Source organism: Columba livia, chromosome 1 (genome assembly GCF_036013475.1).
Source record: "Columba livia isolate bColLiv1 breed racing homer chromosome 1, bColLiv1.pat.W.v2, whole genome shotgun sequence".
NCBI classification, from domain to species: Eukaryota; Metazoa; Chordata; class Aves; order Columbiformes; family Columbidae; genus Columba; species Columba livia.
The window spans coordinates 30,156,670-30,172,619 of record NC_088602.1 but is presented as its reverse complement, the minus strand read 5'-3'; the positions used below and the strand labels follow the sequence as shown (position 1 = coordinate 30,172,619).

General features: G+C 38.0%; 1 protein-coding gene across 7 annotated transcripts in view; it reads left to right on the top strand.

The window, feature by feature from the left end:
• RNASEH2B (ribonuclease H2 subunit B) overlaps window positions 1-15,950 on the top strand; it is a 43,440-nt gene that overhangs the window by 9,612 nt on the left and 17,878 nt on the right. For 3 of the 7 annotated variants that reach the window (XR_010470429.1, XM_013366797.3, XM_005501843.3), the window contains exons 2-6: window positions 2,083-2,154; window positions 5,459-5,566; window positions 7,824-7,900; window positions 10,460-10,580; window positions 15,720-15,784. Coding sequence is in view for 6 of the 7 variants with exons in the window: in XM_013366797.3 (XP_013222251.2) it covers window positions 2,083-2,154; window positions 5,459-5,566; window positions 7,824-7,900; window positions 10,460-10,580; window positions 15,720-15,784 (443 nt within the window). In the remaining variant the exon portion in view is untranslated. The remainder of the gene's footprint in view (window positions 1-2,082; window positions 2,155-5,458; window positions 5,567-7,823; window positions 7,901-10,459; window positions 10,581-15,719; window positions 15,785-15,950) is intronic. The other 4 variants (XM_065053106.1, XM_021286831.2, XM_065053090.1 and 1 more) reach the window with 3 other exon arrangements.

Sequence of the window (15,950 nt, the reverse complement as noted above, 5' to 3'; positions counted from 1 at the left end):
CCACGGAGCTTGGGTAGGACCAAAGAACTAAATGGAGCAGCAGAGAGGGTGCTGGGCCTGGGATACACGGGACTGGCCATAGTGGCAGTGTTATCTGGGTCAGGTAGACAGAGGATTGGTGAGGAAGAGATGAGACACTGTATGCCTTCGGTTTGTTATACTGAATGCTGCCTAAGTGCAGGTGTCTCTCAGGCTTAGCAGGGATGGATAAGTTCACTGTGTTACTAGAAGGTTAGGAAAAGAATTTATCAACTAAATAAATATATGAACTTTATTAAAAGCAGCCACATTAGGAAGGATTATCTACTTAATTGTTCACGTTATACACGATGCAACTTAGGGCTCAGCTGGACTCATTCCCAGTGCTCATAAATCTATGCATGAAGAAAGCAGAGCAAGTGAGCGCTAAAAGTTCCTTTGGGGTTTTTTTTGTTTTGCTTTTTGTTTTAAATTTTAAAACTCACATTTAGTGTGTGTATTTTAACATGTTCATGTGAAACACATCAAAGTAAACACATGCAGTGTGTTTCTTTCACTGTCATTAATCACTGTAGCGTTTTAAAAAGTAACAAAAAATACACTAGTGTTAAACTGTGGTAAAGAATTGAAATATATACAGCTCTAGAAATTTGAAGTTGGCCTTTGCCAGGACAAATGTAGCTTGACAACCGTGTGTGTTTATGTATCAGCATATGAAGCAAGTCTGGTTAGCGAATACAGACTTTTTCCATTAAAAACCCCCAATATATATTGAATTTTTTTAAAGCACTTTTCAAGCCACCTGAAGACTCAGCTAAAAATTCAGGTGAATAAAATGACTGTAAATTCTCTGAACAGCTCTGAGAACTATTATCCTCCTATACTTTACCACAGAACACACTTTTTAATCCCTGCTTATGTCTTTATCTGGGCAATTTCTGTTTGTGGCACAACTTAAAAAGGGGAAGGACGATGTGGCACTTTCTTGTGAATAGCTGTGCAGCCCGTCTCTGTTGCTCCTCTCTGCATTCATCAGGAGCACTGTAACACAAACGTCAGCCTGATCACTGTCAATCCATTCTCTGGGGTCTGGATGCTGGTGGTGTATGTGAAATGCTTTAGTAATTTTCCTTGCACTGATGGATGCCTATATGAAAGGAATTGGGACAGAACTCACAGTGTGCAAGCTAAGAAAGATGATGCTGTCATGTTGCTCTTCAGTCAGATGTGGGAAGTTGTTTTCATAAATGGAAGCTAGACTTTCCCTACAAAGAGAATTTGTATGGAATATATTCGTAATTAACTGGGGATCCTTGTAGATGTTTTTTCAGACTTGAATCAGCATCCTTGTGGGAGCTGTTTCTTTTATTATTTTTTTTTTTAATTTTACAGAGAAATTGTACTTTTGTGGCTCTGCTTTTTGTCTTTGTTTTGCTTAAAGACACAGAAAAGAGAACAAATGTCAAAGGCTTAAGCCAGAGGTGCTATATTCTCTCAGCTGCTTTTTTCTGTGGGGGTAATTAAATGCACTCTTTATTTTTCAAGATTATACGCAACAGATTAACAAGTGTGCATATTTTCCATAGAAGTAACAACCACTCAAGACAATTCCTGCCTGGTATTCCTGACTTCCTGAAAGCTTTAGAGGAGCACTGTTTCTTCCGACAAATATTTTACCTTTTGCACTTTTAACTTTTTAAAGTCTGCTCTGTGCTTGGCCCGACTTACCAAAACATTCTCATTGTCTTTGTGACTAATCAGGGCAATGAATCAGTTCATCTCACTTAACCGAGATGTCAAACTTAGGAGCTCTCTTCCCTGAGGCTCTCAAGGGCGAAGTGGATTTCAAAATTTAAATCATCCCCAGGTGTATATCTTTCCTGCAGCAGATAGAGAGTGCCAGAAAGTCTGGAATCATACATAACTAAGGTGCCTTGATCAGTTAGGGTGAATTTGGGCTGAGGCATATAACTTTTAGTCAGAAAATATATGAGTTTTCCAACAGGGTCAATCCAATTAATTCTCAGTGTCTTGGAGAAGCATGGCAGAACGTGAAATACTTCTCAATTTACAAGTTCATAACTTTTTCCTCTCCCCCTACAGAGGCTGCTACTGACCCCCCTAAGACATCTGACAGCGAACCTTTGTTTACAAAACTACGCAATCCAAGCACAGGCAAGTTTTGGAACTGACATGAGCTTGTTAAGGTTCTGATTGATTCCCTCCACCACCAAAAGATTCATATTTTGCAAGTTGAAATAATGATGATAGTGTCTTAAGTGCCAAAGATACTGTTGGTGATGCCAGATTGTTAATGCTGTGCAAACATTTAGGATTTCTTTTATACTTTTAATTGGTTGAACTGTTTATTCATCAGGAAAATTGGCAGCACAAAAAAGAGATGTAATTTAACTTTTGTTTTTAAGTGCATTAGTTTTGGGGAGCTTACAGTGTTGGGTGTTGAGCCTGTGCTTTTTTAAAATCCAAATGTATCACAGTATGTTTGGGATTGGAAGGGACCTCAGAAGATCATCTAGTCCAATCCCCCTGCTGGAGCAGGAACGCCTAAGTGAGGTCGCACAGGAACATGTCCAGGCGGGTTTTCAATGTCTCCAGAGAAGGAGACTCCACAACCTCCCTGGGCAGCCTGTTCCAGTGCTCTGTCACCCTCACTGAGAAGAAGTTTTTTGTCAAATTTAAGTGGAACCTCTTGTGTTCCAGCTTGATCCCATTACCCCTTGTCCTATCATTGTTTGCCACCGAGAAGAGCCTGGCTCCATCCTCATGGCACTCACCCTTTATAAACATTAATAAGGTCCCCCCTTAGTCTCCTCTTCTCCGAACTAAAGAGACCCAGCTCCCTCCCAAATGTGGGCTTCATAGCAATCATCTTATGCTATAAAATAAATAGTCAGAATTAGAAGAAGTGATCCAGTTATACTTACCAAGCTTTTTGAGTCTTTTCATTTTTAAATTTAATTTTCTTCTTTCCCTGGTCCAAGTGGTGGCATCTCTTTTCTTGTTCATAGAGAATGAGGCACTAAGAAGGAATTGAAAATACATTGGAAAGACCCGCAGATGCAGGTGATAGAATGACATCACCGTCCCACAGTTACTTTCTTCCAGTCAGATTGTTCTTTTTGTCAAAGAATTGTTGTTATTGTAATAATTGAAGTATGAGATACCGCAACAGAAATGTGCAGTAGCCTTGGTTAGATTAACATTATTTTGTTTGAAAAACACATTTCATGCTGTTTATTTCTCTTTTCATAAGCTCATTTTTCTTTCTATAGGTTTAAGTTGTATGGTTTTGGGTTAAAATTCACTGCTCATATTTATATGTTTGTAACTGTAGTCTTCAGTTACAACGTCACAATATAGTAACTGCTACTTGTTCTTGAAAGAAGCAACTAGTTAAAAACAAGATATACAGAATGGGAAGTCACTTTTCATACTTGTTTTTTGATTGTTCTGTTTTATAGTGGTATTATATAGCCATGGATATTTTACACCTGTTGTATTATATTTGCTTTCTAATGTGTTATGTTTTTTTAAAGTGTAGATGTTTCTTTGCTTTTCTCTTCAGTAGAAGAGATCTATTTACCTTGTAGAATCAGAGATCTTTGGAAAGGTTTCTGGGAAAACCTAAAATACAGTGATTGCCTGGGTGTGTTCTTTCAGAATTTACAGGAGCTTATTGATAGTCCTGCATAAACTTTCAGTTTTGTAGCCTATTATAAGTATAGGGTCTGAAAACTGAAGGACTGAGAATACCCTATTAATATATTTTCTGTACATTCGGGTCTAACAGATGAATTGTTGATGCCAGATATTGTATAAATGCACACTGAAGAACTCAGCACACTACAGAATTCAAGCTAACCTTTTTATTAAATAAAGTATGCATGGTCCTTTTTATAAACAGGTGAAAAGGACAACATTTCTATCCCTTACAAAGACTATAAACTAGTATTCAGTCTGCAATTCAGAAGTACCACAAGAAGCATTTTTCAAAGTGCTGAACTGAAAGAAGGGAAACAACTATGCCGCAAGATTTAAGCAGCTAAGTGGAGTGGTCAAGCTGTGAGCAAAGCTGCCTAGGTTCTCTCTCCATCCCCTAGAGTTTCTGTCTAATGATACTCTTGGGAACCTGTGGAGACTGTCCTTCTAACATAAGCAAATAAATTAAGAAGCCCAAGTTAGGCAATAGAAGTGGTCCCTTAACCAAGATTTCCTGGATTACCACCACACTTGCAGATACACTCACTGGTAGGAGTCCTAAGTTGTTCAGTGAGCACTTCTTTGAGTAGTTTGATGTCTGGTGCTGATACAACTGTGGTGTAGGCCCTTGCTGAGAAGTACATGATGATGTTGAAACCTGTGCTCCCCCCTATATACTCTTCCACTCCTCAAAAGCAAAATTATTATCAGAGAATTGAAAGCATATCCTTAGGTGAGGTTAAACATCTGGTCAGTCTTCTGGGTAAAGGGGGAAAAAATGCATTATCAGTCATTTTTGGGAAGAGATGTGTCTGCCCATTTTAGCTGACCTCCCTCGGCACCTAGGGATCTGCGGGCTGAGAACAGCAGTGTTGATGTCAGCTTGCAGGAGCTTACATTGAGACTTTTTTGAGCCAGCCCATGATCTATAAGTCAGTGCAACTTTGCAATTTATGTGTTTTGAGCAGAACTGCCATGTTGTAGTTGCACTTGTCTCTTGAAGATGGATGAATAACAAAGACAGGACCAGTCCAGCCAACAGACTCAGCTCTCCAAATTTCATTGGCCCCTCCTGTAGTTCTGGCAACTTCCTGTTTCAGATATGGAAAACGCCAGCCCTGTTTGCAACATATTCGTTACCCCTTCATTATAACCCAGACCTAACGTGAAACGGCAGAGCTGTTCTATGGGGTGGCCTAAAATACGGCTTTCCTTTTTATTTCCAAATTATCAAGATTCTGATGGGCACTTCAAAGCAACTTCGTTTAGCTTCCTTGCTCACCTTATTTGTCTACCCCCACTGAGTCACTGGCAATCCATTTTGATGCACACAAAAAAATTATTTAAATTTGTCACTTGAAGGTTTAAAACTTTGGTTCCCCTAACCCAGAGTCTGATATCTTGGAGACAAACATGACAGAAAGAGAGAATTTTCTTGTTTTCCACCTTCCTCCTTCAATAGAGATGAAAGCTGATTTCTTGAGTGATTTTGATTTGGGTTTGGATCAAAGGCTTTATGTTGCAAGATGAACTATTCACACATCTTATTTATTGATTCAAATTCAGTTTGGTTTATAGAGCTGGTAAATGAACATCTGTATATAATAGTTTTCTTTGTCTGAGTTTTCTTTGTAGTGAGTTTATGTAGAATGTATGTTTGTGTGTCTGTATGCATATAAGGCACATTCTTCAGAAGTATTGGGTATTCTTTTGATTTTTGTGAAAGCTTACAAACACAAACCAGATTTCTTTTCAACAGGGGAAGCAACCCTTTACTTATTCAATAGTGGTGCACAGCAGCTGTTTGAAGTAAAAGCTTTTCATGAGGAATATCGTTCCTGGTTTATAGGTCAGACTGTTCAACAAGGTGAGTAATATAATGTAGCCTTCCCCCAACTGTAAGTAATGTTCATACACAGACCTTCCCTCTTTTTTATAGTAAATTTACAGGTGTCTTTCCTAGTTGTTTGAGGCATGCTGCATCACATCCCCACCTTCTGACACACTCGTTCGCCATCTGGATTTAACCAGGGCTGGAGGCTTTGTGATCTTTCTTTAAAAGGCTGCCTTTGGCAGCCTCAATTAGACAGATGTTCATTTGTCTTTGAGGAAACGGGGCGGAGGGGGGGGAAGTCATTCAATTGTATTTAAACTGAAGTGCTGTAAAGTACTTAGCTTGCCTTGTCAATCAGACCAGAAAGTCCTCAGTGTAAGTAAAATATGTATTGTCCTACAGAAGGGGAAAAAGGGCTGGAAGGCCTTAGCTATCCAAGCAAAGTGGTGTGTTAGAGCTCCAAGTGCTGGGACGTATGGTCTTGCTTACCTCTGTACTTCCCTCTATGAGTGCTGGGATCTCAGGCTAGTCCTGCTGTCTGAAGGTGCCATTTCAGTGTTTTGTCTGAAGTGAGCTCGGCTATACGATCCCAAGCATTCTCTGATCCTAGCTTGTGTTCCTGAAAATGAGGAGGAAACTTAGGTAACTGTTTCTGACAGCTTTAACAATCCCTTATCAGTAAGGGTGTCATTGGAGCAGTGTTTCTGTGCCAGCATGTCCATAGACCAAGCAATAATTATTAATTCAGGAGATGAAGGTATATTTGTTTTGTCCTTTTTAACTAGAGAAAAAGACCATTTATAGTAATAAATAAAAGGAATCCTGCCAGACATATGCCTTTAATGGTAATATCCCAAAGCTTGTGTTAACTTTAAACATCCTCTGCAGGTGCATATAGCAATGTAAGCAGTATGTCTCTGAGATTTTCTGTGCTCCATCTGGGGCTGAGCCAAAAGACTTGGTCTGCTCCCTGCTCCCAATTACGTCCACATTGTATTCTCCCCCTCCCTTTCTAACGTCTATTTTGGCCCTTGGGAAACAGTTACCTTTAAGAATTATCACGTCAGTTTTCTTTAAAAGATACAGGGGGAAAAATTGTTCCTGAATGTTAGGACTGCTGCATCTCTGAAATGGTCAGGGGAAAAACAACACAAAAAAGCTGTGTGTTTGCAGTTAAAGCAAATTATCTAGTTATCTGCAGAGAAAGACAAAGGCTTTTATACACCTATATTGAGTGTGAACTCTTTAGAAAAAATAAAAATACCTCTTATTGGAGATGCAGTGGAAAGCATTTAAACAGAAGCTTTGAGAAAGTGGCTAGTCTTTTTTTTTCCCTCCAGTTTTATTATCAAAGCTTTCACATTTGTAAGTAGTCTTGGTGCTTGCTTTGCCATATGCAATGGAACATGTAATACAGATGTTAGACTGGGTATCAGCTTTGTCCAAACCACGTTCTTCCCACCTTATCTTTTGTTAGTTTTAGGGCCATTGCAATAGGATTTTCTTTAATTATGTTAATCATGTGAGTTAAAACAAACAAACAAAAATATTTATTTGCTTTTGGTTTGCTAATTAATGTCAAATTGTCATCAATTATTTGGTCTCATTAGTGAATTTCCTTGATGTCACATTGTTTCCAATTATCTACAATTAAACAAAAAGCCTAACTAAGCCATTGTCCTGCAATGAACTCTGGATGGGCAGAGGTGTCTGTTTCAATGGGAGACCAAGTTCTTTGTATGTAACTTTGAAGACAACATAGTGAGCCATATTTTGTGATCTATTTAAGTTTTTTTGGTTCTATTAGGAGACTGCATGCAGATTCTTACCTTATGAGAGGCAGCTCTAACTTAACTAGCTCTTGAAATTCTTTCTTGCCCTGCCTGTCTCATGCCAGCAGTGTTGCCTTGCCCAGTGTTTGAGGTGGAGTAAACTATATCTGGTATCCCAAAACAAGTTTCTGTTACACCTAAATCTGCCAACAGAGGGCAGCTTCCATTTTGCTGTTCTTAATATAGTCCAGAAAAAGGCAAAAGTAGGTGCTAGAAGCCAGCAGACCTGCAGTGAAGCTTGCGCTTTGGTTTGACAGGGTTGAGAATTGAGTTCTCTCTGTATTTTTAATATAAAATCAAAAATATTGTTTGCCCATTTTATTAAAATAGTGGAATACTTACTGAAAAAAAAATTCTCCTCTTCTTGCTCACACTCCTGAAAAACATCCTAAAAACCAAAAAGTTCATTATAATGTGCCTCTTGGTACTAAGTTTACTTTTACAAATCTGTCACTTAGATGGGCGCCTGCTGTTTGTTACACCGATGGACCCTTTATTTCTGATACTTTACTACCTCATAAAGGCAGACAAGGAGGTAAGCCTGCTTTATTTTTTCACTGGAATTCTCAGAAGAAAGAACTATTTCTGACTTCATTTTCTGCAGAAGTTATGTTAATTTTATGAAGAGGAGCTTCCATCATAACGGAAATTTAAGTTGCATTTAGAGCAGAGATGTCCACCCTAGTAGCATTTTTGTTTGCATCAAGTTTTTTGTTCACTGAAGTATATTCCAGGAGTCAGCTTGCAGTCTCCACAAACCCTAATCACCTCCTTTTTAAGAGAAGCAGAGAATCTTTTTTGTCCTTTTGTGAGAGCCTGTCTCAGAATTATTGAATTTAAAATGAGATGTCATCAGAGTAAAACAAACTAGTGCCCGGCATCGGTAGATGACTCATTTTGGGAAACAAGGGAAGAAGAAAGAAGAATTTGGATGTTATGGGGGAGGAAGAAGAAACATTTTTGTGACAGATGGAATTTGAAACATTGCCTTTTTAGAAGCAGTATTCATAGGGATGCTGTATCATAAAACAGCAAAGGGATGATCAAATGTCCAAAAGCTGGGTAATTAATAAACGGCTTAATTGATTTATCACGGATGTGGCAAAACCTCACTTAAATTTCCAAAATGTATCAAAAGGCATAGGCAAAGTTATTGATTTATTGTTTATAATCTGCCTGTGGAAAAAAGACCATATGATGTAAATGTTGATCCTTGTTTCTTGTTTCATGGAGGCAATAATTTCACTTTATGCATCCTGAGCGTTTTTGCTCTAGGAGCATTTTGTATAAGGTTGCTTGCTATTTTCTGCTTTAGATTGCAAGTGGAGAATGCAGAAGTACAATTTTTGTATGGTGAAGAAATAAAGTCCTGCTAGACATTTGCAATAATAACATTATCTTATGTAATTATTTTTAAATTGTTTATGGTATAAAATATTCATATGTATTCTGTATTTCTGTGGTCTGCTCCTGCTCCAGGGTGGCCTATCAGAAGACTTTAATTCGCAAGGAATAGTTCAACTTGTTCTCTAGGCACTGTGCTTTGTTTGAATTCAGCATCCCTTTCAAAGCTTTATACCAAACTTAAATTAGGGAAACAGTAAATCTCCTCTGCCTCTGTGGTGGAGTATTGAGGTATTCTGAATAAAGGACTATTGTTGCTGTTTCTGTGCATGGAAAGAGTCCTGTACTGCCCTTTACTTTCTTGGTCCATTGTTTTCTAGGTTTTCTAGGCCAGGCATGGTGCCAGATGACTGCACAGAGCTGTTTTAGGTCCCTTGTGTTCTTTCCATGCCCTGCCCAAGTTAGCATATTCCTCAGTAAAGGGAAGTCTTGAGAATTTTGCTGCAAATACCTCACGCAAGGCCAGTTTGGATGCAGCACGATCACTTCTAGCTTGACCTAATGGCTATCAAGGTACCCACTGGGTATCTTAGGATCATCCTTTGCACCATCCTTTGGTTTTGATGGTAAGGTACAACGTTGCTTAATGTGTTTTCTAAGGAGAGACATCTCCTGTCCAGCAGACTTTCTTGGCTTAGGCTGCCCCTGCACTATGTAAATGTGACACAAGCAGGTTTGTGCAGGTAAGTTATCTATAGGAAACAGTTTATTGCAGCTTTATTTCTGCCTCTTATAACCTTATTTTTGCCATTGTTATTGTGCCTTTTCTTTTTCAGGAGAAACTTTAAAGGCTTTTTTGATTGTGGGGTTTGTTTGTTTGTTTGGGGTTTTTTGTTTGTGTGTTTTTATTGTGATTTAACAATGAATGGTTACTTCTATTAAGCCTCTGACTGTCCAGCAAGAGGATTTATTAGTAACTGAAGCAGTATACCCAAGTGTTTTTTTTCATGCTGACCGCTATAATGACTTCAGTTTTGGCTCCTGAGACCATGCACTGTCTAGGGATGGAGAACTCCCTCAGCATTTGTACTGATGCGCTAAAGGATCTTTCCAAAGGGAAGGCTGCCAGTTGTGCCAGACAGTGCTGAATGATTATGCATTGTTTGGCAACGGCAAAATTTGTTTGATGGTTCTGTCATGTGTGGGGCTATTTAAGTTTTGCCAAAATCACTTTATGTACATATTCTGGCCAAACTGGAATTGACTTTGCAGAGGTGAAAGGTTAATTCTGTGTTCCAGAAGCTGCCCTGCTCCTTTGAGATTTATCTTTATGGGAGGAAAAGCAAAATTTGAATGGAAGTTATGACACTGGGTTTAATCCAACAGGTTTTGGTCTAAAACACTACTGGCACATACTGACTACTGTGTCTTATGTCATCATCCAAAATATCCCTCTGTACTTCACATTAGTTTCTCCCCATGTTGTTTTAAATTTGGTCTTTTAAGTGCAGTAATTGAAGAGTTCAGTATTTTGCAGATATTTACTGGTTTGAAATAAATATTTATAGTTTGCTTTGTAACCAGTTTCTGAATGTGTCATGTGTTACCATTCAAAATACAGTCTTCTTTGAATCCTTTATTTTAAAGCTATGGCCATTGCATACGTATGTATTTCTATATAAGTGTAGTGTGTGTATATGTGTTTTAACATTATAATAATGCTTTTATAATCCCTTTGATGTATTTTTAGCAGCAAGGAAAGTTCCAGCCACTTGATCAAGTTGTAATAGACTCAGAATACCCTAACTGCCCATTGCTGCTGAAGTGTGCAGATGTTAAACAGTACATACATCATGTAACAGACGAAAAAGGTAAAAAAAGGGGTTGTGAGGCAAAAAAAAAAAAAAAAAAAAAGACCAAATTTATTAGTGCATCTTCATTACAAAATAGATTGAAATATTGTGTTTTGCTTTACCAAATACCCAAGGTGCTGGATAAAGATGTACTTTAAAACCAGAAGTTTAGGCTTAGAAATTGTCATTGCAATGTTGTTAGTAGTGATGTGTGGATCTTGGATCATCTACTTTAACTCAAATACTTGTGCAGTCTTGTTGCTAAGTGTCATAAAAATGATGAACTGATCAGAGCTGGCTTCTTGACATTATTGTATGTGTTGTGAACTTTCATGGCCTTTTGATAAAAGTTTTGCATCTCTATTTTTTTCATTTAGTGTGGGATGGTCTGGTGTGAAAAAAGTTGACTGTTGTCCATTTGGCTTTTTTTCTCCCTTTGTCACAATGTGTTCAAGCAAGAAGCAGGAAAGAGCTGGAGAAGAGAGAATATGCTGCTGAGAAAGGAGAACCCACTTTATCTAGCTTTGCATAATTTAGTGTTGTGGGTTTAAGTTCAAATACTTACTCTTTTTAAAGTAGAAACCTTGATTGGGGTGTGTACGTGTATGAGAGAGAAAACCTAAGTGGAAAAAAGTAGCAAGGTGTCAATTCTGTACATAGTGTTGTCAACCTTTTCCCAGAATTCTCTTTGATATGGGGTCTTTTGTTTGAGAACAACATATGCTTTCTAGGGAAGGAGCATTACATAATTTTCACAGCTTGGCAGATCTGCAAAAGATGTAAGACCTCAGTTTTTTTATATTCAGTCCTTTAAAGCGTATTCTCCTTATGCTTGCTGACTCCCGGATGGTGAATGGAGCTTTAGCTACATACAGATGGAGAGCTACAGGAGGAGGTAGAGGAGTCTGAGAACATGGAATCTACCATCAGGTGCAAAACAGCTGACCCTTATGCATGTACAGCTCCTCCAAGAAGTTGAAGTACACAGATTAAAAACAGCAAATATTAGGAATTTGCTTTTATGAAGCACTCTGCCCTTGTTGTTGATATATATATATATAAAAATAAATATTTAGGTTATCTACAGATAATTGGGAAGTGGCTAAGAAAAGGTGATGGAAGAATGAAAACCTTGCTAAGAAGTAAAATACCAGACTTCTTTATTGCTGCACAGAACATCAAGGGGGTAGGAGGGCTGTGAGTTTTTTTGTGGAAGATTTAGATGCACTAATTTAAGTATTTCCTGTATGATATGGTGCATATGCAATAATGGAAGGCAGTTGCTTCCCCCAGAAAATCAGTTCAAACTTTAGGCAGGACATATTTCCATTGAAAATTATCACTTCAACAAGATAATGGGAAAACTGGGCAGCAAGACTGTTGTTACATTCTTGCTGGGGCTGGTGTAGTTGGAATTATGTGCTGTTTCGATACTCCTGGATTTCAAGAAGAACCTTTGAAAAATATTTAGTTACATTCAGTTTCATTGGGAACATGCAACATTTTTCTTTGGGTGAGCTCTGACTTCATGAAGACTTCTTTCATATATGTATCGGAACTGCAAAACTGCTTCTGCCTTCCCATTAAGTGATAAAATACTTCCAGTAAAAACTCTTAATAAGCTTTTAGACAATTGCTGTGCCCTGCAGCTTGTCTAACGCTGGCTAAGGAGCTAATGATGAGAGAAGGGGTACTAAATTTCTGTGCACCCATCTAAAAAGGTGAAAAATCATGCCAGATCCTCCTGGCTATCAAACTAAGAATTCTGTGCAGGAATGTAGGATAAGGTTTGATTATTCTTCTGAAGAGGCACTTCCACCAAACAACAGTGCTGCCTTTGGGCAGTATTTCTGTTCCCTTCTTAGCAGCAAAATGAAAACTTTAAAAAAATTATTTGCTATAGACAAGTTCTTATATCTTGATCTAACCTCTGCATCCATTCTGAAATCGTACTTGCAGCTGTTGTTCATCATAGCATCCTCTGATAAACTGTGTTTTGTTAGACAGTAGTGAAAGTGCTTTACTGCTTGGTGTTTTGCATTGATACTTTTAATAATGTATTATGTACACCTAAAAGCTTGTGTCATTTTGCCAACAAATGATGCTAACTGTTAAAGAAGTCATGTTTTCCTGGTTTTTGTTTGGAAACGTAAGGTAGAAATTGCTTTTGTCATTAAAGCTGTACACACATGCACATGCCAGCTGTACATGGTATTCTTGGATGTGCCTGGACATATATATGTCTGCATGTACCTGCTGCTTCTGTTTTTTTTTCAGGTTTGGGTCAGGGGGAAGGTAACAGTGAGGCTTGTTCTTAGGATTTCTTTCTTTTTTCAAAATATTGTTATGCAACAACCACATTGGTGCTTGTCTGTCATGCACAGATCACCTTTCTGTTCAGTCCACTTCTATGTGTTTCATATTCTCATGTCTTTTACTGCCTGTAATAAATACCAATATTATGACTAAGGTCCTCTTTTCCATCTCTAAGACCTGTTGTCCACTTTGTAGCCTTTCTCATTTAACGAGTGGGGCTTTAGGGCAAGAAGTAGCTGTTGTATTGAGTCTTCTGCAGCTCTGATCTGTTTGGAAGAACCTAACAATATAATTATTTCAGTCTTAGTTTAATCTTAAGGCAGTTAACATCTGTATAACAAATTCTTACCCTAGAGCATTCACAGTTTGCACTTACTGAATTAGCAGGAAGTCCACCTCCCTTTGCCTGTGTTGAAGGGCACTGAAAATTCATTTTGCTGGATTAAATTCCGTTACCTGCTTTAGTAGTTGGGGAAAAGGTGTATTGCAGCTCGCTTAATCCAGCTGAGGCAGGTTGTTTGCTAATAAATTCAAACATCGGATAGAAAGTACAATAGAGGGATTTTAAGAAAGGGTTATGAATTCCAGTTCTGGAGGATTATTCTTTGTTTCTTTTTGCAAGGCAAAAACTGCACTGTGATCTTGTCTGATGTGATTAACATGAAGAGCCAAGAAAACTTACCTGATTAGAATAACTAAGTCATATTGCCAAGCTTGTATTCCCAGAAGGTAGGAAAAAAGAGGCCATATGAGTTTCAGAGCTATGGAAAACACTGAGAAAATGGATGTTAAAATGTGCTTTAGGCAGTTTGCTCAACAATACATCAGGGAAACTTCCAAGTCTACATAGCGATTACCCGATCGCTGAACATATTATTTAATTGTAGAACCACTTATATTCCATCTGTATTTCTCAAACCCAATCTTTCCAGATGTCTCAGACCAGTTTTATAGGCACCAGACACATTAGGGAACAAAAGGCTTTCCAATATATACTCGTATTATCAAACATAGTCGCTAACTCTCACCAATATCAAATGTGCATCACATGCTAAATCCACGTTCCAATATTGAATCCTTTTGTCAGCAGTTTGTGACTTTCATAACTCACTTTAATTCTTCAGAGGTCTCAAATATTGTCAGTTTCTAGAGTTTAATAGTCAAAACTGTCAAGCACACAAAATATTTTCAAACAAAGTGATCTCTGAAGGGTTCAGTGTAATTTTTTTTTCACGTTTTAATGAAAATGGCTTCACAGTTCCATGTTTCCTTTCCCTAACTGAGTCACTCTGATTCATGCTGTTGTGGAGGAGTCTGCCTGGGAATCCAGACTAGAATTACTTTTCAACATGAGCTGGGGGATGGTGGCCAGAGGATGTCCCTTCCTCGAACTTTCTTAGATAAGAGAGGAATCCACAAATTGTATTCACTGTACTTGGACCCAAACCACATTAGCTGTTTGAGAAGCAGGTTCAAGTATCTAGAGCATCTCCCCCATTTTCTGCGTCTTTTCTTTCAGAGACATTTAGAGGCTTCTAAGTCTTAAAGACTGCAGCCAGCAGTGTCACAGTTAATTACTTTACCTGCAACTCATCAATGTCAGGAAGCAAAGTGTATATTAGTGGGGTTTTCTGTTTTTGCTCTGAAGAGTTTTTGGATTTTACTCTCCTACAACTGTTGAGATATATTTGAACTTTATCTTGTGAACAGCTTTGCTCAGCTTCTCCATACCCCCTACCCTGCATACACAAAGAGCACATAATAGCTGTTTGTATGCAATTTGAAAGAGCCAAGATAAACTCCAAAGAGGGAAATACTGAAAGAATCATAAATAATATGTTGATGTTTGCAAAAGGAGAAGTAAACTCCATGAACTGAGTGTTGGATATGATACTGGATCAGCAAATGACATGAAACAGACATAGGTATTTATGGTAATGGTGTACAGGAGATTGAAAGTTATTGAAATACCTGCTGAAGACTGAGACACAGTGGGCTCTAAAATCTCCTGTGTAGTCATATTCCATTTCCAAAACACAGCTTTCTGTGAATTAATACTGAATTTTTATACTGAAATTTCCATGAGCCTTAGTAATTTTATCTTTCCTTTGCCTCAGCATTGTGGACTTGTGTATCTCCAGATAACTGATCTCATGTGAATAGCAAGTGTTCATGGTACGTTAGTTATCAGAGGGGAAACACTTTCTCTTAGATCATTGAGTTAATTTGTTGCTCAATAAATCATAAAAGAGGGATAGAAGTAAAGCTTTTGCTTTAGCCAGTCTGTGAAGTGAGAGGCGAGAACTGATGGGAAAAGGTTTTTTGAAAGAGTGGATGGTTTGTCTTCACTAAACAACTCTCTGTCCTGGCCCCTTACTAGGTGCTGAAATTCAATAAGTAAAGATTTAAGACGTGATGCTGTTTATTTAAAACAAACAAACAAACAAACAAACAAACCAACCTATAGCATTTTGTGTTGTCAGCTGTACAGTTAAAATTAACAGTCTGGTGACACAGGACAGATTTGGCAAATTACAAGGGCTTGAGAAAGTCTTAGTGAATTCAAACAGCCCAAGATTACACATGAATAAATAAAATATGTACTTGGCTGGATTAGGGCTTAATTAAAGAACTAGAAAATTGGTCTGACTTGTGCATATCCACTCAGTCTTTATTTTTTCACTTTTCCAGTATTTTTGAAACTTATTGCCCTGATATCAAACATGCACAAGCCGCAAATTAACTTCCATGCTGTATCTACAAGTTAAAAGATTTTAAATGTATTGAAAATACAATCCAAACTAGTCATTACTTTCTTCCCCTTACTTATTTTTTTCTTAGAGATTGGCAGTCAGAAATTCCACAAATACAGCCAAGAGAAGACACTGAAGTGGTTAAAGAAAAAGGTATTGTGTTTCTCTTTTACTTTCAAAATTGCTTTATATTTAAAATGAAAATGCTTATCAGCTTGTCCATATTTGTGTTTGAGCCATGTGGTATACCTCAGCTCAAGGTACATGTCCTATCCTAGAAGGACAGACATCACAGTAAAGTTGCTGCACTCGGAAATGT